A 23966-nucleotide genomic window follows, 5' to 3' on the forward strand; every position below is an offset into this window, starting at 1 on the left:
TTTCCCCGGTTGCTGGATTGCGACGTCGGAGAATAATGCAGCTCGTTCGCATTGCTAAAGGCTCGCCTTTGCACCAGCGCTTGCAAACGCCCGTCCATTTGCAAGGGTTCCAGCCTCCACCCAAGACCCGCGTGCATTTTTTTGCAGGCAACCCCGACCCAGCGAGATCAGGCGACCTGAGGATTGTACTAAACCCCGGGGAGGGGCGCGCGACCACGCCTATCTCCCACTCGCGGCTGGTTTGCGCACCTTGGGGAGCTGGGGGGGTGTGGGGGTGGGGAAAGAGGGCGAGGAGCGTACCATTGCTGCAAGTGGCGGGGAAGCGGCTTTCTCTGGGCTCGCCTCTTGCCCCAGCTCCTTCCTCCCCCCCTCCTCCTGCCTTGCAGTGAGTCCGCCCGGTGGCGATATATATAGAGCGGTGGGCGGGAGGCAGGCGTGTGTGTGTTTTTTTCGGGGCGCAGGGTTCCTTGCAGGTTTGGGCGCAGTTCGGCCGGGCAGGTTTGCGAGATCGAGACAATGGCGTGGCAGCCCATGGAGATCAACCCGGAGGTGAAGGGGAAATCTAGGGCTAGATGGGTTGGGGGGAAGCATGCATGCATGATGGAGAGGGGGGGGGGTTCCCCGCCCCAAGGCGTGCCCTATACAGTGGTACCCCGGGTTAAGTATTTAATTCGTTCCGGAGGTCCGTTTTTAACCTGAAACTGTTCTTAACCTGATGCACCACTTTAGCTAATGGGGCCTCCTGCTGCTGCACGATTTCTGTTCTCATCCTGAAGCAAAGTTCTTAACCCGAGGTACTATTTCTGGGTTAGCGGAGTCTGTAACCCGAGGTACCACTGTAGATGGCTGGCTTCTCCAGTCTTACCCCTGGCGATTTTGAGATGCCCTAGAGGGGAGGGGTAAAGGCGGCCAGCAGTCTGCCCGGCCTTAAAAAATAAAATCGGAATGGAAGCGGTCGCAAAGGGTCCTCTTTTCCTTCTCCACCCTCTCCCCTGGGATTCCCCAAATGCAGACATCCGACGGAGCCCAGGTCTCCTCTTCGCCGATTCCGCGATCCAGACACAAGATGGGAGACGGCCCCGCCCAGAGACAGGCTAACCTCCCTTCCCTTCATCTTTCTCCCGCTTTTGTCTTTCAGATGCTGAACAAAGTGAGTGGCCGCCGAGACCTGGGAAGGAATAAGGCGCAGCTCCTCTTGCCTGGGCGTTTCCTTAAGTCTCCGTTTCAATTCATTCATTCATTCATTCATTCATTCAGTTAACTCATCGGGAGGCTTGAACGCCTGGAACCCTAGAGCATAGATTAGATACATAACTCTCATCCTGGATCCTTACTGATGTTGCTCGTGGGCATATTTAGGCCAACGGGAAGGGGAAACAGGTTAGGGGGCCAGGGGCTCCCACATCGAGTCATGATGGGCAGGTTGTTCGTGGAATGGGCGGCAGGTGGCGCTGCAGCCCCGCGTTTTGTGCTGTGTCACGGCTGGGCAAGGGGCCCTTAGGAAGAGAGTGGGAGGGGAGACCCCCCCTCCTGCCTCTGAGACCCTTCCTCTCCCCACTTCCCTGCAGGCTTTGAGCCTGATTCCATTATAAGCCATGCAGAAGGTCCAGGGGGCATCTATGGATCTGGAGGGTTTATTTGGAGACCTCGTCTTGCGGGTGCTATTCCTGGTTTCTATTTAGTATTCTTCTGGAATGGGGAAGCTTTGGTGGTTTTACATAAATGTTGTTGGCCTGATGTACTGTACCAAAATGTCAGCTTTTCATTTGCTATCAGTAACCGGCCTTTCAAGTCTTTAGGAAACGGCTGAGGCACTCTGCGTATGATCAGGCGCTCCACGTCGTCAGGGATGCAGCAACACCTATTGTAGAATAGAAGTCGAGATGTGGAAACTGGATCATGGGGCTGAGCCATAGATGCCTCTAATGCAGTGGTTCCCAACCTATTTTTGGCCATGCCCCACCGAAGCATCTCTAAAATCCTGACTCACTGAATAATTATTATTATTATTATTATTATTATTATTATTATTATTAATTATTTATACCCCACCCATCTGGCTGAGTTTCCCCAGCCACTCTGGGTGGCTCCCAGTCAAGTGTTAAAAACAGTACAGCATTAAATATTAAAGACTTCCCTAAGCAGGGCTGCCTTCAGATGTCTTTTAAAGATAGGATAGCTGCTTATTTCCTTCACATCTGAAGGGAGGGTGTTCCACAGGGTGGGCGCCACTACCAAGAAGGCCCTCTGTCTGGTTCCCTGTAACCTCACGTCAAAAAGTAAACTCCTGTTCACATGGAGGAAGCCTAAAGGGCCATTCACTGTTAATAACTCGTTCTCAAATTCCCCCCCCCCCAAAAAAAATTGCCCCCCTGTGGGGTGTGTACCCCATGTGAGGAACCACAGCTCTAATGTCTCCTCCCCTCTCCAGATACAACAACAGTCTTGCTTAATGTGCACTGACTGCCCTCATTAGCATACCTAAAGTGATGATTACTTGGGGGGGGGGAGCTTTCAACTACTGATGAAATTCAACTTTTAAAAGTAGGCATAAGTAACGTGGTACCTTTAAGGAGATGATGGCTGGCAGCCCCCATCCCTAGCCAATGGGTTTTTGGATGATAGGAGCTGGAGTCCAGAAATATCCTCAGGGTACCAGGACTAACCTGAGTGTACAGGGACAAGGGAATGGTTTTTTCTACTCCAGATTCATGATGTAGAGTGCTAGGGTGTCATGTTGAGGTTGATTCTCTCCCTGGTTTTGTGCCTCCCTTAACCCGGCAGGTGTTGTCCCGCCTCGGAGTTGCCCCTGGCTGGAGGTTTGTGGATGTGCTGGGGTTTGAGGAGGATGCCTTGAATGCCGTACCCACCCCAGCTTGCGCTCTGCTGTTACTCTTTCCCCTTACTGCTCAGGTGAGTAATTGAAGTCGAGCAAGGGCAGGAAGGTGAAACCTGTTGCTTGGCAGGCAAAGAACTCTGGAAAATCTCTCTGCTTTCTATATTACGCTGTTGGCGTGCAAAGGATGGTAATAATCCTCAACTGCGATAGTGAACGAGCAGGGTTAATGTTTTGAATTGGGATGCTGAGCACAGAACCAGGCCTTGCTGGCCAGGAAAATTCTGCTGTTTTGCCATGTCCTGTAGGATTCCTGCAGCTTACAGGTTTAGGATCCAGCAGATTCTTAACTCAGCCCCCTGAAATGTCCCATTTTGGGGAGTGCCTGCTTGTCTGAGCTTTCGGGCACAAGCGGCACTTAGCTTGTGCTTTCAGTGCAGCAGATCAAGGGTTGGGTCTCTCTGCCTGCTCTCCAAACATGGTCTAGGACTGTTGATCTGTCTCCTCCTTTACTGTCCTGCAAATCGTGAACCCTCATTGCAATTTAAATAACTCTGGACGCCTATGCAGCGGCTGCCACTATGAATCGGCAGCTTTCTAACGTGAAGGTTTGAGGCCTCTGAAAACAAGGAGCAGTCGTTAAAATGAGATCTCTTGTGATGTGTCTGGATTGGCTGTGGCCATCTCTAGAAACGCAGCATTGCTCACGATGACTTCATCTTGGTAGGAAAAACTAGAACAGGTGGATTTGTAATGAAAGAGCTTCTCTAAGTAAAGAATTCTGAGGGTCAGATGAAAAAAGCATCGTCATTCTTGAAGAGAATGATTATGGGAAGGACTAAAAGTCTGTTGAGGAATCTACCTTTCCAGCAACAGCTGCCTCTAGAATCCTGTGCTGTGGAATTCTTACTACTGGTGGGATTGTTAAAGGGCCGGCTTTGGATATTTGTACAGTGGTACCTCGGGTTCCATACGCTTCAGGTTACATACGCTTCAGGTTACAGATTCTGCTAACCCAAAAATAGTGCTTCAGGTTAAGAACTTTGCTTCAGGATAAGAAAAGAAATCATGGTGCGGCGGGCAGCAGGAGGCCCTATTAGCTAAAGTGGTGCTTCAGGTTAAGAATAGTTTCAGGTTATGAACGGACCTCTGGAACGAATTAAGTACTTAACCTGAGGTACTACTGTATCTACTTTGTTCTCTGCATGTCTGTTTTGAGTTCTTTTATTCCCTTGTTCTTCTTCTGGTTATTGTGCACCTCTTGAGGGTTTTTTTTCTTCTCTTGTAAAATGGTCTTGGAAGGTGAAGGTATTTGATATAGAATCATGGAATCTTAATGAGTTGGAAGGAACCCCGAGGGTCATCCAGTCCAACCCCCTGCAGTGCAGGAATCTCAGCTAAAGCATCCATGACAGATGGCCATCCAGCCTCTGCTTAAAAACCTCCAAGGAAGGAAAGTCCCCCACCTCTCGTGGGAGCCTGTTCCACTGCTGAACAGCTCTTGCTGTCAGAATGTTTATCCAAATGTTTAGTTGGAATCTCCTTTCTTGCAACTTGAAGCCATTGGTCCGAGCCCTACCCTCCTGTTTTGTAGCTAGTTTGAGCAGTATATTTTAAGCAGAGTCTACATGTAAGGAATGCATGCCAATGTATGTACAGGGAATGCACATGGATGGGCAGGGTAACAGAATTAAGGTATTCCAACAGCAGTTTGAGGGCTGAAACATGAAATGTATCTCATTCAAGAGACCCAGAGTTATACCCAGAAAAATGGGACTCTGCTCTTTCAACCTGGGACGTGGAAATCTACCCTGGCTGGTGATCTATGGAGATTTACTTGAAGCAGTTTCATATTTAGGAAGTGATGCCATAATAGTTGGAAATCTTTGCCTGTGGGCTGCAAACAGGGCTCATGAATACATTTATGAAACTGCATTGCACTAGAAGTCTTTACGGGAATTAATGATTAAGGGTTATAACTGCATGTACATAATGACTTGGCCAAGTTACGTTGCCAGCTGTAGTTCATTTGAAGCAAACTTCAATTGCTTTTCCTGAACTGGTTCCATTGGATTGTATGATTTTTCTGTGGTAGGTATTGGCCACAAACCATTTGTAATAAGCTAGATAGCATGCATCCCTTGCTTAAATGCTTGAGATTTTGAAGCAGCCTCACTTTGGGCTCTTGGCTGACTTGTGATTATTATTATTTTAATTGTTAGAACACGCTGTGGCTTCTCATCCTCCCAGCATGCATTTATAAAAACAAGTGCAAGTAAAACATCTGATTGCTGAAAGATTATTATTATTATTATTATTATTATTATTATTATTAATTTGGTAGAAAGTTCCTGAGTTATCTCTGCATCTCCAACAATTACTTGACACATTTTTATAGATTTTCAAAAATTTACTTGGTGTTAGGTACCATCGGTGTTGCATTTTTTGGAAGTTCTCTCTAATCGTATAACAATTTGTGAATTTCTAATTGATCTTCCATAAGTTTTTCCATGGTTATTGAATGGCCAAAATCCTGGGACCACCTCACCATTGCCACTGTTACCTCCTCCTCCTTGAGTCGATAAGTTTTGGAAGGAGTTTTTCTTTTAGAATTTACAAGATCAGATTCGAATCAGGAAATTTCTGTTGAAAACCCCTGCTGAAAGTTTATTATCATTGGTCAAGAAATGCTTTGAGCCCTTAACAGTTTGGGACCAGTTTACCTGCAAGATCACCTGACCCCATAAAATGTCCATTCAACATCTTTAATCTCTGGAACTGGCACTGTTAATAGATGCAACATAATACATTTGATCTTTCAGTGTGGCAGCAATCACAATTTGATGCTCCCTGCCTAATGACATTAGGCAGGTGCCTTCCCTGTAATCTATTTCAGCACCTACTAAAAACATATTTCTTTAGACAAGCCTGCCCAGTAATATAGACAGATTACATGTGTTTTAATTGTTTTTAGCTTGTTGCTAAAATATTTGAACGCTTTAGTTGTTTTTAACTGTTTATACAGTGGTACCTTGGTTATCAAACTTAATCCATTCCAGAAGTCCATTCCGAAACCAAAGCGTTCCAAAACCAAGGCGCACTTTCCCATAGAAAGTAATGCAAAACGGTTTAATCTGTTTCAAACAACCCCTAAAACAGCAATTTAACATGAATTTACTATCTTAACGAGACCATTGATCCCTAAAATGAAAGCAATAATCGATGTACTGTACTATAAAATAAATAAGGCAGCATTGTAGATGATAAAAATTAAACAAAATTCTTACCTGCACTGATAGCCATTATTTGGATGGGGGGCTTTTATCTATTTCCGCAGTCACACAATTAATCAGTAGCTGAACTGGGTTCCACACAGTCACAAAAGCAAATTAACCGAAAAAGCCACAAAAAACGCAAAACAAATAGCAAAAACAAAAGCGCCAAATTTAATCCGTCCTGGAAGTCAATGTTTGAAAACCAAGGCGCAGCTTCTGATTGGTGCAGGAGCCCCGGAAACAATAGCCAGCAGCCGCATTGGACGTTCGGCTTCCGAAAAATGTTTGAAAACTGGAACACTTCCAGGTTTTCAGCGTTTGGAAACCAAGCTGTTTGAGAGCCAAGGGGCCACTGTACTTGCTTTGATATTTATTTATTTTTTTAAAAAATCAAGCAGTATATAAATTGTATGGAAAAGAAATGAAATGTTACCTGACCAATACACCTGCACATTTGTAGCATGAAAATTTCAGAAAAAAGCAGATGGAAGAATTGAAGGGCCAAGAAGTGAGCTCCAAAGTCTATTTTGTGAAGCAGACAGCCAGTAATTCCTGTGGAACAATTGGCCTTCTACATGCAGTGGCCAACAACCAAGATAAAATTTTATTTGGTAAGTATGGGGGAAGCGTCATCCAAGGGATACAAACCCATTTGTAGGAGATGGTATTGGCTCTAATCTGTGCAACTGCTGACTTAGGCAGGGTGGAAGTTGATTCACTGGACAACCTAAGGCTTGCACTTGCAGTTGGTTCATCGTCTTGTGTTCTGCTGCCATCCCCCTGATTTTTATTTCTTGGCAGATGAAGGGTCTGCACTAAAGGAGTTCCTCACTGCAACAGCTGACCTCTCTCCTGATGAGAGGGCAAAACGTCTTGAAAACAACAAGGTAAACGACATGGGAACTTGGGTGCAAGCTTCTTAATGGTGCCTTTTTTATTAAAAAAAATGCCTTGTTGTTTTTCCTCCCATCCTCTGCAGGCCATTCAAGAAGCCCACAATGCAGCAGCACAGGAAGGCCAATGTCGGGTAAATTTCTCTTGAACTTAAATAGGCTTCCAAAGGTAAAACGTTGGTGCCAAGAACTGGCGGCGGGTAGTAGGGTATAATAGTACAGGCCCCATGTAATGTAAACTCTTCTCTCCCTACCTCAAATGGTGAAGATGGATGGGATATGTGGGCCAGTGGAGCCATTAGGGCAAATCTGCTTTCTGGCACAGGCCAAGCTCAGAGAGATGCTTTTAACACTCCACGCATCATGGAATTATTGAAGCGGAAGCCAGCTGTACATAGTATTTTGGCTTTCCCTCCCCGGTATTTTCACAGAAATCTCCGTCTCCACCCAGCGCTTTGTTCTTGTTTAGTTGTGTCCGACTCTTTGTGACCCCATGGACCAGAGCACGCCAGGCACTCCTGTCTTCCACTGCCTTCCGCAGTTTGGTCAAACTCATGCTGGTAGCTTCGAGAACACTATCCACCCATCTTGTCCTCTGCTGTCCCCTTCTCCTTGTGCCCTCCATCTTTCCTAGCATCAGGGTCTTTTCCAGGGCGTCTTCAATTCTCATGAGGTGGCCAAAGTACTGGAGCCTCAGCTTCAGGATCTGTCCTTCCAGTGAGCACTCAGGGGTGATTTCCTTCAGAATGGATAGGTTTGATCTTCTTGCAGTCCGTGGGACTCTCAAGAGTCTCCTCCAGCACCGTATTCCAAAAGCATCAATTCTTCGGCTATCAGCCTTCTTTACGGTCCAGCTTTCACTTCCATACATCACTACTGGGGAAACCATAGTCCCTTTAAATAGCTTGGCTTCTAAAATAGGTGGTCTTACCAAAAAGACTGACTGCATAGGCAAAGCTTGCTTGCTGGTGTGCATCTAAATCTTGGTGCTTGGAGTAGAATATACCACAGCAGCCAGCATTTTTCAAATGTGTGTTAGAGGACTTGCAGATGGTTCCCACATCTGTGTTATTAATTGGGTCATTTGGGTAAATTGCTTCGTGGGGCTGCTGGTGCCTGAAACCCTCAGGCTACTTAAGGTGTTCTCCGTTATGGACATTATTTAACAATAACAACAATAACATTTTGTTGCTATGGTCCCTGAGAGATACCTTCCTCCACATGTTTTTAGAACACGGGAAAACTTTGGTAATTCTGCAGTATACAAATAGCCAAAATAAAATCTCTGGCTGTCCTCTTCCTGGTAGCAAAACCAGCAATAGAAAAATAATCTACAACTCCTACTTAGACACTGGCCAGCAGGTCTGGGATTCTGTAATCCTGGAGAAATCCTATGGTTTGTCATCCCAGTGACCCTTTTTTGCTGTGCAGCGCCAGATGACAAAGGCAGTAGTGGTCTATTTGTATATATTTGGAACATAAGGAAGGAGGTGGTTGTTGTTAGAGAGGTTATTTATGAGGACCAAAAAGGGCAGAATCAGGAAGCAGAGTGTCGCTAAAATATTCTTCTTTGTTGATCATCCTATGCATCCTTCTCCATAGGTTGAAGATGACAAAGTCAACTTCCATTTCATTCTCTTTGCCAGTGTGGATGGACACCTCTATGAACTGGGTAGGTATAACACCGAGTAAAACAAACTGGGATTCTCTTGGGTCAGGGTGGGGAGGAGAGTTGAATTGGGGTGGCCAGCTTCTGCTCACATTATCTAGAAACAGCCTGTGGCTTACCTAGGAGATGAGCATAACATTGGCAAGGATTCCCGTTGGAATTCAGGGGTTGGCTTGTCTGAAGTGGTTTGTTGCATTCCCCCAAACATGTCCCACCGCTTTCACCGGGGTACTGATCTTTGTCGAGAGCAAAGTTGCAATAGCAAGAATTTCAAGAAGGCGGCACTGGGTAGGGTGAGAATCTAATACTAAACCTTAAATTGGGCCTTTTGCTAACCTGGCCCCTTGCAGAAGTTATTGGGACCTAGCTCCAGCATGGCCAGTGGTTAGAATCCAGAACATCCTGAGGGTGGCAGGTTGGGAGGGGCAGAGAGACTGTATATAAATTGTTGCAGTAAATCTGTTCTGCTTCTGAGACATCTGGAGCCACTTGGCTTGCAAGCAGAAAACCAGGGGATGAGATCCAGCATTGCAACGCTACTGCAAAGTAGGTCCAGAAGCAAATAAATGCAGCCCCACAAGGGCATGGCCTAAGTTGCTTCTTCCTATACTAGCAATGGTCTGGTCGGCGGTTCGAATCCCCGCGACGGGGTGAGCTCCCGTTGCTCGGTCCCTGCTCCTGCCAACCTAGCAGTTCGAAAGCACGCCAAAGTGCAAGTAGATAAACAGGTACCGCTCCGGTGGGAAGGTAAACGGCGTTTCCGTGCGCTGCTCTGGTTCGCCAGAAGCGGCTTAAGTCATGCTGGCCACATGACCCGGAAGCTGTACGCCGGCTCCCTCGGCAAGTAAAGGCAGATGAGTGCCACAACCCCAGAGTCGTCCGTGATGACCTAACGGTCAGGGGTCCCTTTACCTTTAGCATACTTGAAGTAAGTGGTTAAGTCATAAACCTGATCTACAACTTGGTTGCAGATGGACGAATGCCTTTTCCTGTAAATCACGGAGCGAGTTCGGATGACACCATGCTGAAGGTAAGCGTTCTTATAATTGAAATTTCTGACATAAGTCTTTTAGATTGCACTGCACGTGTTGTCATTCCTTACTTGGCAGATTCCAGATTTTGCTCTGTGTATTTCTCATTCTGTAACCACATGGGGATGAGCAAGACACAGTGCCTAGAGATGGGAGCTCTCAAGAGGAGCTAGCAATATGGCTTCTGCTATTCCCAGCATCCTATCAGAACGCTGTTTATAGCTACTCCTTGCTCACAACTTCAGTGGGGAGAAGTATAGATGCTGATTGGCTACATAATGACTGGCTAAAACTACAATGTGAGCCCACACTGTTCATGGATGTGGTCGACTTGATGCCAGGTCTACTGAGGCTCTGTGTTCATGCATTTAGAACAGTAGGATAACTACCTGTGTGTTTTGTTTTTCAGGCTGCTGCCAAGGTCTGTCGGCAGTTCACAGAACGTGAGCAAGGAGAGGTCCGCTTTTCTGCTGTGGCGCTGAGCAAGTCTGCCTGAAGTTCAGGAGTTAGAGCGACCCCATAGTAGGCCCTCACAGAAAGCAATCCAGGCCCCTAGTGCTTTAGTACTTGTGTTTAAAAAACAAAAGCACTGCTGTTCTTGATCTTCCGTTTAAAGTGTCCTGCTGATCCTAGCCTCGTTTCTCCCCCCTCACTTACTCACAGCAGCTTCAGCAGAGCTGGTCTTAAAGTTTAGCTCCAAGTCTTTGGCACTTCAGATATGTTGGGTCCCTTCTTGACTGCAACTTGTTTAAACGCTTCATAGAGCTTCCTTGGACGTGTGCCTCCAAAGTTTCTTTTTAAGCTGTTGTGACTTCTTGTCAATCACAAAAATAAATTTCTTCTTGGTATTCCAAAGCAGAAGGTTTTGGTTTTGTTTTTTTGCACGGCCAACTTCGTCTCCGGTGTTGGAAGGTGATCTACTTATAAAGCTAGATATTAGCTAAGGGTGTCTTCGTGCTGTCACTGTTTTACTGGTGGGATTCAAGCACATTCCAAAACTAAGTTTTAACAGTTAATGTGGATTAAAGTTCTCCCTAGTCCTAGCATGAACAAGCCTGCTTTAATAGTAATAATAAAAAGCCTCCAGGTTAGGAAGGTGATTGGGAAATGCACTGGAGTGCAGGATGAACACATGCCTAATGGGAAGACACCTAATGGTCCTGCCAGCAAATTAGGATGCATGTTCATTGTTTTAGAGCCACCCTGTAAACAAACAAGAACAGAGGCCCAATGAAGGGGAGGCATAGTCTAAACACCCGGTAGGCTTTGTGAATGCCAAATGGGAGAGGTCTTAGATGCTGCTTCTACTTTGCAAAGTGAGTTGGGCTGTGTTGGCTTTCTAGTCCTCGTAATTTGGGCAGAATTCCTGTTTCTGGCCATGGCAGGGTGGAAGTCTCCAGCCACAGAAGACTCCGCTCTTGTCACAGGGACAATAGTTGCCCAGGAAGCTGCTGAAAATGCTCTACTGCCATTACCTAGCTGCCTATCAGAAATGGCTGGGGTATAAATAATAAAATTATTGCTGCTGCTACTGCTGCTACTCGAAGATGCATTGGCTCCTTGCTTGTACCTTTGCTACGCCCTGGGTGGGGGGAAGAGATAAGAATGGATTGTTTCTTGCTCTTTGTGTAAGTGAACTGGCCTCATAGGAGCTAGGTAGCTGCCTATACCACAGAAGGGAAGAGGGGAATGTTTTTTGCATGGGCAGCAAAATAACATAAGCCTATGGCCACATGAAAGACTCCCTAGGCCATAAAGGGAGACTGGTACGGTCTCTGCTGGGAAGCTGTTGCTAGGTAGACTGCCAGCAGGTGTCAAGGTGACCTATTGCACTGAATTGTATCATAGGCTCCTTTGCTACCAGGCAACAGGCTGGTGCATGGAAGGAACCAGCGTGTGTCGTCATTGAGGAGGAAAAGCTACAGAAACAAAAAGGAAATGCCATCTGTACTTAGCAGAACAGACAGTACAAAGAAGAGCGAAGACGGCCAACTAAATACCAAGCAGCTGCCAACCAAAAAACCCACACAATATAAACGAATGCTTTTAACAGTTTTTAGAACTAGCTGTTTCTTGCTCCCTGTTTCCTGGGACAAAATTGGAACTTATGGTAGGTTTCAGTTCCAGATCTGAATTTGTAAGAAACTTCACACTAACAAAACACTTTGAATACCAGGAAACTGCTGTAGCCGGCTAGTTCCTGAATTTTGTGAAAATGCAGAACAAAAAATTGGCTCAATAGGAAAGTTGTCGCTTGTAAGGGGCAGGAGTTTCTCATCCCTGTGAATTTTGCTATAAACTGATACGTAAATCCAAATTTATTTGCACTCGTAAGCAGCAAATTGAAAGCTGGGGATTTTGTGGCTATCCAACAGTGTTAACTTTCCCCAGTCTCAGCTAATGGGGGGTCATATACTCTTACGGAGCAAAGGTGTTGCCATGGCAAAATCTGTCTTCCAGTGAGAGGAGTAGGAGGAATGGAAAGGTGGGTCATGTGTTCTGTAAACATGAGCTGAGATGGGTCACACAACCTTCCATAGGTATTTCAACAATATATAGGCCTCTCTATATGCCTTTCTGAGGAAGGTCTCATTTACTACCAAGCGATGCTGAGGATTGCTTACCAGAGGTCTGCAAACGTTTTCAGCAGGGGGCTGGTCTACTGTGCCTCAGACCTTGTGGGGGGCCGGACTATATTTTGAAGAAGAAGGAAAAAAGAATGAATTCCTATGCCCCACAAATAACCCAGAGATGCATTTTAAATAAAAGCCAGTGTGGTGGTGTGGTTAAGAGCGGTAGACTCATAATCTGGGGAACCGGGTTCGCGTCTCCGCTCCTCCACATGCAGCTGCTGGGTGACCTTGGGCTACTCACACTTCTTTGAAGTCTCTCAGCCCCACTCACCTCACAGAGTGTTTGTTGTGGGGGAGGAAGGGAAAGGAGAATGTTAGCCGTTTTGAGACTCCTTCGGGTAATGATAAAGCAGGATATCAAATTCAAACTCCTCCACACATTCTACTCATGTAAAAACACACTGATTCCCGGATCATCCGCAGGCCAGATTTAGAAGACAATTGGGCTGGATCCGGCCCCTGGGCCTTAGTTTGCCTACTCATCTCTTAGGCCGGATCCGGCCTAATCGCCTTCTAAATCCGGCCAGCAGATGGTCTGGAAATCAGCGTAGTTTTACATGAGTAGAATGTGTACTTTTATTTAAAATGGATCTCTGGGTTATTTGTGGGGCATAGGAATTCATTCATTTCCCCCCTCAAAATATAGTCCGGCCCACTACATGGTCTGAGGTACAGTGGACTGGCCCCCTGCTGAAAAAGTTTGCTGACCCCTGTCTTAGGCATTTGAGCTCTGTTCTTGCAAGTACATTTATGTACACAGCAGTAAAACCTTCAAAACCCCTATTGAAATCAATCAAGATAATTTGCTTGCTTCCACTGACATTGGACTAGGGCAACAGGTATCTGCTTCCTCTTACAGAAGGTGTGCATAAAGTTGGACTGTTGCAAATGCACTTGGATGCTAACAAACTTGGTGACTGTTAGTGCTATGCTTTGTTCTCTAGATGGCAGACTTGGGATACTGTTAAGATACTCAAGCATTTTCTTTTTGAGATAAATGCTCTGGAAATACAAGCACATAGCCTGAACCTCCAGTTTTAAGCTGAAAACCATCATTGACCGAAGTCTCCAATATAATATGTTGTCTGTTCCTGGCATCTCTCTGGGCAAAGCATTCTGTTTTGCACTGAGTGGCAAAAACTTAAATTCAGTTTCTAGAAATGCCAATAAAGTACTACGGTGGGTCTGTCCCCTCTTGTAGTGATCAGACATTGCCCTAGGAAATCAACTAAGTTTTACTCAAGAGTAGGCCCATTGAAATTAATGGCCCCAACTTAACCACGTTCATTAATTTCAGTGTGTCTTCTGTGAGTAAAACTTAGTTGAATAGCACCCTTTGTTACAGGCAACCAAGACTTAATTTCCTTTGGAAACCACTTCAGTCTTGAATAAAACCGCATTTTCCCTGAATCAAAACAGAGTATTGTACTGCGGGGGAAATTTAGGAACTGTCTAATTTTACAGCAGACATGAAGAAGGCGCTTCTCAATGCGCTTCTGGTGGGGAAAGGCATGAGGCATATGTGTATGTTTGCTAACCCATAGTTTTGTGCAAGCCTGGTATATAAGAAAATGTGTATCTTAAAAATTAAATTATTATTTTTTTGGTGCGTGCAGGTCAACAAATACCTGCGTGCATCCCCACAATGGAGCTCAGGTTTCCAGAATTCAGGGAGGGTGGAGAATCATAGAATTGTAGAATTGCAGAGTTGGAAGGGACCACAAACGTCCTTCAGTCCCACCCCCTGCAATGTAGGAATCTTCTGTTCAAGATTGGGCTCAAACCCATTACCCTTAAATTAAGATTCTCCATGTACGAATTGAAGGGAGAGGCCATCCACACAGTGCAAATACATCCCATCAAGCACTGCCTACTAGTGTGGACAGGAAACATTGAGACAGAGTTCAGCTGAAATAACAACAACAACAACAATAATAAATTTATTATTTATACCCCGCCCATCTGGCTGGGTTTCCACAGCCACTCTAGGTGGCTTCCAACAAAATATTAAAATACAATGCTCTGTTAAACACTAAAAGCTTCCCTGAACAGGACTGCCTTCAGATGTCTTCTAAAAATCTGGTAGTTGTTTTTCTCTTTGGCATCTGGTGGGAGGGTGTTCCACAGGGTGGGTGCCACTACCAAGAAGGCCCTCTGCCGGATTCCCTGTAACTTGGCTTCTCGCAATGAGGGAACTGCCAGAAGGCCCTCAGCGCTGGAACTCAGTGTCCAGGCAGAACAATGGGGGTGGAGATGCTCCTTCAGGTATACTGGACTGAGGCTTGTGTGTGAAGAAGTATGTACAAAAGCGCGCACACAAAAATTAGACCTGTGCAACTCACATGTGCATGAACACCCTGGTGCGTCCCCAGCCAATATAAATGAATCTGCCAGCAAATCCTGGTGTAGTTATATGGCTTTAAATGTTTAAGATTCTTTTTCTTTGTAGGCCAAAGGATGAATGCATAGCCATACGAACACCTGTGTGTTCCTTTCCATTTTTTTCTTTTTAAGGTGAACAGCCTACCTGCTTCCAAGAAAAGGAGGAAGGCTGGTGGCTGATAACAGCCTCTGGCTATGCATCTTTGCTATGGAAAGTGTGGCAATGAATGAGCTGGGATTGCATCACAGAGAAAGAACTTACTGTTACAACCTTTTAAATTGGGCATCTCTCTTCATTCCTGCTTCCCCCCTGTTTTAGCAGCTCTTAACAGCGAAGGACCAGGGCGTGTAGAAATACGTAACAAAAAATTAAGCAAAAGGTGAACTATTAAGGCTGGTATCATATCATTTGATATATTTTGAAGTGTTTTTAATATTGATCCACCAGCCCTGGGGCCTTATGGTGAATAGTGGGTAAGAAATCAAATTATTATTATTATTAATAATACTATATGCACTACAGTGGTACCTTGGGTTACAGACGCTTCAGGTTACAAACTCCGCTAACCCAGAAATAGTACCTCAGGTTAAGAACTTTACCTCAGGATGAGAATATAAATCGCAGCGGGAGGCCCCATTAGCTAAAGTGGTGCTTCAGGTTAAGAACAGTTTCAGGTTAAGAACGGACCTCCAGAACGAATTATGTTCTTAACCCGAGGTACCACTGTATTGGGAATGAGCCCTACTGAATTTGGTAGGACTTTGTAAGCATGCATAGGATCGGACTACACATAAAATGTACATGTTAAACAACCGCTCATTCAAAACATGGACCTCCTTAGCCGCAAGTCCTTGTTCAGATCTTGAATTCTTTCCAGCAGAAACTCAGGTTGCAGCTTCTGTTGTCACTTGTGTATGCCACATGGCAGAACCATCTGGAAAATGGAAGAATTCTGTGAGGTGGCACTGTTAACATCTCACAGTGAGAAGTGTTTCCCCCCCCCCCCACTTTTAGAAAGTAGAGAAGGTCTGCTCTACTTATCTGTGACTTCTGAGAGCAACAGCAGGACGGAACCTCTCTGTTTGTTAAAATTCCTCCTGAAAGGGGTTATTTCTTCCTTTGTCTAGACTGTGTAATTGGACAGTATATGTGTGTCAAATTTAGGCTTTGCTGCTTTGTTTATTTTTACCTCTGACGGTGTCCTGACATAGAAATCAGAGTTGAAAAAATGTACCCATGCAGGGGGAATGTTCTTCCACAAAGGGCCAGAAGTCTATGCTGCTTTTGTCTAGGAGAAGGTCACAATGTGACCTTTTTGGCCCAAATGCCAGGACTTCACTAAAAGAACTGGAAAGTACCAGCACATTAGCCTGTAGGCACCGACGTAGGAGAAGGCTTTCTGAGAAGCATCTGTCTTAAAGCTCCTCTACGTTCCCAGTGGAGATTTTCCAAATTATTCCTGCAAGGCAAGCGCTTGTCAATTTAAGTGTACGCTCACAGATGAACCGACAAAGACCTTCCTTGTTATTCATGACCTTCCAATAGATATCCGTCAATACAAAGCGTTCTTGAGATTCAGCAACAGGATACGAGGGTTTGGGGAACAAATATCATCAATGGAAAGAGACCTATTGTAATGTAATGTAAAAGTGCTATCTAAAATGTATGAAATATTATTGGAATGGGAGATAAAGGCTGACCAAGTAGAATCCTCAATGATACACTGGTCAATAGGTATTGGCCATAATATAGACATGGAAGCATGGAAACGATTGTGGAATATGGATATAAAATTTACAGCATGTTATGGTCTAAGAGAAAATTATATGAAAATGATATATCGATGGTATCTAACACCGAGTAAATTGTCAAAAACGTCTAAATCTAAATCGAATAAGTGTTGGAAATGTAAAGAGAAAGAAGGTTATTTTTATCATATGTGGTGGTCTTGTAGTAAGGTTAAAGCTTACTGGGCAATGATATATAATGAATTGAAAATGATGTTTAAAATAACGTTTGTAAAAAAATCAGAAGCTTTTCTTTTGGGAATTATAGGGACAGAACTACCTAAACTGTATAGAAACTTATTCATGTATGCTACTACAGAGGCAAGAAAGAAGCAGAAGTCCCAGCAAAGGAAGCATGGATACAAAAACTTACAGAATATGCAGAAATGGCGAAACTTACAGGAAGAATAAGAAATCAAGATAACAAAATTTTTAATAAAAGAATGGAAATGCTTTATTGAACATTTACAAATAAATTGTAAACAGATAAGAACATTGGCAGGGTTGTTGTAATAACCTGCAGTTTCATAAGAATATATATTTAAAGTATACGAATAAATGAGCAAATTAAGTTAATTTGGATATGCAGAAGATATGAAAAAATAAATTTAAGGAACCGCAGAAAAAGGGGGAAGGAAGTCCAGGTTTGAAATGTTAAAATGATTGTAAAATCAATGAAATGTATAAATTTGAAAAGTGTAAATAAAAACTTAAAAATAATGATATCATGGGAACACTTTTGAGAGGTGGGAAAAGATGAGTGTCTCATTGACTTAGCCGGGTTTGAAAAGCAAAACACACACATTCTGTACAGCACAGTGGTACCTCTGGTTACGAACTTAATTCGTTCTGGAAGTCCGTTCTTAATCTGAAACTGTTCTTAACTTGAGGTACCACTTTAGCTAATAGGGCCTCCTACTGCCGCTGCTGCGCGATTTCTGTTCTCATCCTGAAGCAAAGTTCTTAACCCGAGGTACTACTTCCGGGTTAGCGGAGTCTGTAACCTGAAGTGTTTGTAACCTGAGGTACCACTGTGCTTGCAAAGGCTTCACACCTTCTTGGGTTATGTACAGGTTTGAAGTTTTTTTTTTAAAGGGTGACTGGAACTTTGTGTTTGATTGGCTTGCAAAATGGGGTGTACAAGGAAAGAAATAGAAGCCAGGTACCTTTGTGGAAATGGTGAGCAGGATGGTGGTGCACAATCAGATTAAAAAAACATTTCGAAAAGGTCCAATACCGTTGAAGGATATGGGATGGGACAATAGCTGGGATGTCGTCCAAAAGTAAGAAATCAGTGGAAATTAAACTTTGCCCTAGGCAAAAATCCATGTGAGCCGCATCAGATTAGATCATTCCAGAGAAAGCAGCATTCCCCACCAATTGAATCTAAAATATACATTAATCAAATGCTATTTACCTTAGGAAATTAAAGTGAATTGGAAGGAAAAGCTTAGCATTGATCAAAAAGTATGTTTATATGGATATAAGCATGCTGGAAATGTTAACAATCTAACTGATGCCCCAAACATAAGCATGCAACTCTTTTCCAAAACATTTTTTTAATAACAGTGATCTAAATAAATATAAATAAAATGACTCAAACTGACGTTCTTTTAATGTATTTGTTTGCTCAAATAATATGGCGGTTTACTAAGATGAGAAAATATGAGACTTGCACTATCTTCAACCTAAGTTTTAGTATCCTTTCCCATAGCAGAACAATTTCCACCAATGGACCATTTTTTGATTCTGTGGGTGATACAGAATGCTTATTTAACTTGCATTTAACGGACAAGGAAATCCGGAAGCAAGTTAACATATACTATTTTATTTCTATGAAATGTTCCATCTCAGCACTTCAAGCACCAGTCCCAGCCATCATAGCCAATCTTCAGGGATGATGGGAGTTGTAATTCCAGCAACATCTCAGCAGCTCCGTTGGTTAGCGTGTGGTGCTGATAACGGCAAGGTTGCAGGTTTGATTCCCAAATGGGACAGCTGCCTATTCCTGAATTGCATGGGGTTGATTCCTTGTAGCTGGGCAATTCCATCATTCTGTGAGGGCCACAGGTTCCTGCTGAAATGAAGCCACAGGTGATTAAGCATGAGTGGTCAATATTTCTATTACCGTATTTTTCACACTATAGGACGCACTTTTTCCCCTCCAAAAATGAAGGGGAAATGTGTGTGCGTCCTATGGTGCGAATGCAGGCTTTCGCTGAAGCCTGGAGAGTGAGAGGGGTCGGTGCGCACCGACCCCTCTCGCTCTCCAGGCTTCAGGAGAGCCCCACCGCCAGCCCCACAAGCTCGGGGGACAGCGGGAGAGGCGCAGCGCGCCCTTCCTGCTGTCCCCCGACTTGGTTAGAAGGCTGGCGGGGGGGGGGGAGAAGCCTGCTCCTCCCCGTTGCCAGCCCCGGAAACTCGGGAGAAAGTGGGAGAGGCGCAGCGCGCCCTTCCCACTGTCCCCCGACTTGGCTAGAAGGCTGGCGGGGGGAGAAGCCTGCTCCTCCCCGTCGCCAGCCCCGCAAACTCGGGAGAAAGTGGGAGAGGCGCAGCGCGCCCTTCCCGCTGTCCCCCGACTTGGCTAGAAGGCTGGCGGGGGGAGAAGCCTGCTCCTCCCCGTCGCCAGCCCCGCAAACTCGGGAGACAGCGGCAGGGGCGCAGCGCGCCCTTCCCGCTGTCTCCCGACTTGGCTAGAAGGCTGGCGGAGGGAGAAGCCTGCTCCTCCCCGTCGCCAGCCTCGCAAACTCGGGAGACAGTGGCAGGGGCGCAGCGCGCCCTTCCCGCTGTCCCCCGACTTGGTTAGAAGGCTGGCCCAGCCCCGCAAACTCGGGGGACAGCGGGAGAGGCGCAGCGCGCCACCCCGCTGTCTCCCGACATGGTTTGGAGGCTGGCGGAGGGCTTCCTCCTCCCCCAGCCCCGCAAGCTCCCAGAGCGATGCCAAAGCTGTGCGCAGCTTCGGCATGGCTCTGGGTCCCGTTCTGGGGGAGGGGGAAGCTTGGGCTTCCCCCGCCCCAGCCCCGCGCCTGGCGGGGGGGGGGGAATAATTTTTTTTGCCTTTATTTCCCCCCCCAAATCTAGGTGCGTCCTATGGACCGGTGCGTCCAATAGTGCGAAAAATACGGTACTTACTTGGCAACTTACACAGCCACTTCACATGTTGCATTATTAAGGTGTATACTTGCAAATACAGTCATACCTCGGGATAAATATGCTTCAGGATAAGTATTTTTTGATTGCACTTTACTTCTGGGTTTCGCCGCTCGCGCATGTGCAGACGGTCAAAATGGCTGTGGAAGCAGCGAAACGTGACCCACGCACGCGCAGACACGCTGTTGCGTCTTACGTTCTGTTCAGGGTGCGATCGGGGCTCTGGAACTGATCCTGTTTGCATCCCGAGGTACCACTCTACAGTGGTACCTCGGGTTAAGTAATTAATTCGTTCCGGAGGTCCGTTCTTAACCTGAAACTGTTCTTAACCTGAAGCACCACTTTAGCTAATGGGGCCTCCCGCTGCTGCCGCACTGCCAGAGCACGATTTCTGTTCTCATCCTGAAGCAAAGTTCTTAAAATGAGGTACTATTTCTGGGTTAGCGGAGTCTGTAACCTGAAGCGTATGTAACCTGAAGCGTATGTAACCTGAGGTACTGATGTATTGCATCAGTACACTTGTTAGGGAATTGTGATGACCTGCTGCTCCCTATGAAGTGTCGTGTTGGGAAAAGTTTGGGAACCTCCAGGGCCAGATTTAGGTTTGATGAGGCCCTAAGCTACTGAAGGTAATGGGGCCCTTTGTATGTCCAGCTCTCCTTTGTCAACAACAAATTGTTGCTGCTTTTTGTGTTGAATATATGCTATATGGTAATTTATGGTGTCTAAAGCCATTTGCACGTGTTGCCATACAACCAGTCCATGCAGAATGTAGGTACCCTATATATCAAAATGAGCAAACCAGTGATATTTTAGGGAGCAAACTAGCAGCAGAATCAATTCACAAAAATGCTCATCTTGAAAGCAAAGCTTTTTACTGATAAGCCAAAAGCCCTTTCTAATGCCAAAGGCTAGTTATTTGCTTAATTTCTGAAAACGAGCCATTATTATCGATTACTGCACTAGCAGATAATGTGGAACTATTCAGATCAACCAAGCATCATTCAATTAAACAGATCTAATTAGAAGTGCAAATAATGGTCTTAGCCAAGAAGCAGATGCTATTGTTAGCAATCCACAGGCAAGCGGAAGCAATTTCATAGCTAATTAAAGCGTTTTGCGACACAGTTGTGCCGCTTGCTTTCTGAATTCGGACGGGCCTTCATTTTGGGAAAGAGGAAAATGGTTCCTAACAATTATTTGAAATTATTTCCAGGTTCCCCTACAAATGTTTTTATCAGTGTCTCCTGATGCAGCGCTTTTGCCAATTATATTGAAGAGCGAGCAACTCATTTCACAGCTCGTTTAAAATGGCAGCTAATTTGAAATATTGTCCTTAGAGAACAAAGCTCATTTTTTAAAGGTAAATCCATTGTACAGTGGCCTAGATTTTAGGCTGTAATTTGTAATGAATTTCTCTCTTTCTTCTGACCCAGAAGAGCAATTTTTTCATAATACAGGAGTCCTTGGAATGAAGAATGACAACATACCACACCATACAGCTAAAAAAATAGTCACATACCCACTGCTACTAATAGGTTATAAGCATGGTAAATAGTTATTTACAATAACAGTTGTGCTTTATTCTAGGCTGCAGCAGTTCCTAAGGGAAAGAGAACTGAAAGAGAAATTAACTGTTTCACTCTCTCAAGACTATTGTAGCTCCATATAGTACAGTATCTGTACTGCAGAGTTGTAGCTCTCCAACTTCAGCTTAAGGGACAGAAATGCCTGCAGAGTGACTTAAATGACTCAAGTTTGTCCTGTATTACAGTGCTTTGGGTTCTGCTTGTGTGTTGCAGTTCAAATTATATTAAAAAATAGAACTTGGACATGCCTACACATGATAGTTATGTGTCGCAAAGAGAAGGAAAGGCGATTGGAAAGAAGGGACTCAGCTACATTAGTAAAGGAACAGCGATTTGAGCGAGCTATAAACATGCAACACCAGGTGGTGCCAGAGAGCAGGACATTTTAAAACACTGTTTTCCATAGGGATTTCTTTCTTTGGTTATAATGATCTAATTTCTGACTTATTTATAGTGTCCCCCCCATGTCTAGATCCACCCAAGGACTCTTGGAGCATGCCATAGCACACAAATAGTTGCTCTCACTGATCTTTCAGCAGGCATGTATTTGTTCCTCAGAAATAAATAACAACAACAACAACAACAATAATAATTTATCACATACCCCACCCATCTGGCTGGGCCTCCCCAGCCACTCTGGGCAGCTCCCAACATAATATTAAAAACATGATGATACATTAAACATTGAAAACTTCCCTAAACAGGGCTGCTTTCTAAAAATCAGATAGTTGTTTCTTTCCTTGACATCTGATGGGAGGGTGTTCCACAAGGCAGGCACCACTACCGAGAAGGCCCTCTGCCTGCTTCCCCGTAACCTCACTTCCCGCAGTGGAGGGAACCACCAGAAGGCCCTAGGAGCTGGACCTCAGTGTCTGGGCTGAACGATGGGGATGGAGATGCTCCTTCAGGTATACTGGTCCAAGGCCATTTAGGGCTTTGAAGGTCAGCACCAACACTTTGAATTGTGCTCAGAAACGTAGTGGGAGCCAATGTAGGTCTTTCAGGATCAGTGTTATATGGTCTCAGCGGCCACTCCCAGTCACCAGTTTAGCTGCTGCATGAATATGACTGTGGAGGGACACATAGTGAGGTTATTACCTCTCTACTACTGTCCATGCCAGGTTGCTCAACCATTGCTACTGTATCTTTTCTTCTAGCACATGGGTAGGCAAACTAAGGCCTGGGGGCCGTATCCAGCCCAGTCGCCTTCTAAATCCAGCCTGCGGATGGTCCAGGAATCAGCATGTTTTTACATGAGTAGAATGTTTTCTTTTATTTAAAATGCATCTCTGGGTTATTTCTGGGGCATAGGAATTCGTTCATTCCCCCACAAATATAGTCTGCCCTCCACAAGGTCTGAGGGACAGTGGACTGGTCCCCTGCTGAAAAAGTTTGCTGACCCCTGTTCTAGCAGATCAAGATGACCAGGTGACAGCAAAAACTGCATTTTTTTTTAGCAGGGGCAATCAGAATACAATCTATTATTTGGTTACTGATGTAAACCTCCAGAATGTATTTTGTATAGTTAAGTTTTTACCTCTATCTTCAGTACATTTTATTTTATTTTATTTTATTGCTATGTGTCAGGGAACTGCCATCGGAGCATCAGGTGGTGGAGGGGCTCAGGGAGGAAGAAAGAGACTCAACAGCTGAAGCAGGGACCAGCAGGGGGAGGAGTGGATCTCTGAGGGAATGCGAGCAGGAGGGAGGGCTCAGGGACGCTTCCAGCGAGAACAGTGGGGAGGTATCTGAGTCTCCCATAGGGAGACCCACACCTCGCCGGAAACTGTCACGCCGTGAGTCCAGGAGACGCGTTTCCGTTAAGGAGCTCCTTTGCTGGAAACGCTTCCGCAGACAGCCACTGTCGGACTCTACTAGTGACTAGAGCAGACATGTCTGAGGAGCTCCGTCACACACGGAGGTTTGTGGGGTCGCACAAACTCTGAGGGAGCACGTTTTACGCACAAGCAGCTAATCAATCCCTAACAGCAGTCCGACAGTCTCTGTACGCTGCCTGTGCAAGAGAAAGCATCATGAGCGAACCAACCGGAACCGGAGGAGCGGGGGCTGGAGCTGGTCCAAGCTTGGAAGATAGATACCGAGCGTTGGAGGTCCAACTGGCGCTGCAGACGGCGAGGCTGGAGGAGAGAAGGGCTCAGGATGCAGACAAGAAGGGGAGAGCCACTCAGTTCCCCAGAAAGGTACCAGGATTGGTGCAGAAATTTGGGGGGGACCCCAAGGATTACCATGCCTTTAGGACAGAGATGCAATATGCCATTAATGTGCAGTTCGATGAGTTCCCTGATGAGGAATCGCGAGTTGCTTTCGTAATTGGGCATCTTGAGAAAGGGGCGAGAGACTGGGTTCGACCCCTAATGGCAACGCACAATGACGTACTAAAGGACACGATGAAGTTCTTTCGTGCAATGGATATCATGTTTTCCAGCGATATTGAGGAAGGGGTGGTGCGCAGACAGCTAATGGCTTGCAAGCAGGGAAGTCGATCTGTCCGTGAGTACTGGACTGAGTTTACCATGCTGATTCACAGACTGGGTTGGGATTTATCGGCGCCACCCATTCAGATGCTATTTGAAGAAGGTCTTTCTTCGGCGGTGAAAGACGAGCTGTCACGGAGCCCCAGGGCGGGGTCTATGGATCAGCTGACCAAATCTGCGCTGACCATAGGAGCGCGGCAGGAGGCAAGAGCCTTGGAGAGGCGG

General features: G+C 45.4%; 1 protein-coding gene across 1 annotated transcript; it reads left to right on the forward strand.

Moving 5' to 3' along the window:
* The first annotated feature begins 344 nt into the window (after window positions 1–344).
* On the forward strand, window positions 345–10559 carry UCHL1 (ubiquitin C-terminal hydrolase L1). Its single transcript, XM_083460184.1, has 9 exons — window positions 345–549; window positions 1139–1150; window positions 2785–2913; window positions 6572–6722; window positions 6913–6998; window positions 7091–7138; window positions 8607–8676; window positions 9645–9703; window positions 10114–10559. The coding sequence occupies exons 1-9, from the start codon at window positions 517–519 to the stop codon at window positions 10198–10200; spliced, it is 675 nt and encodes a 224-aa protein (XP_083316310.1). The 5' UTR covers window positions 345–516; the 3' UTR covers window positions 10201–10559.
* The last annotated feature ends 13407 nt before the right edge of the window (window positions 10560–23966 follow it).

Source organism: Podarcis liolepis (genome assembly GCF_965112155.1).
Source record: "Podarcis liolepis genome assembly, chromosome: 9".
Lineage (NCBI taxonomy): Eukaryota > Metazoa > Chordata > Lepidosauria > Squamata > Lacertidae > Podarcis > Podarcis liolepis.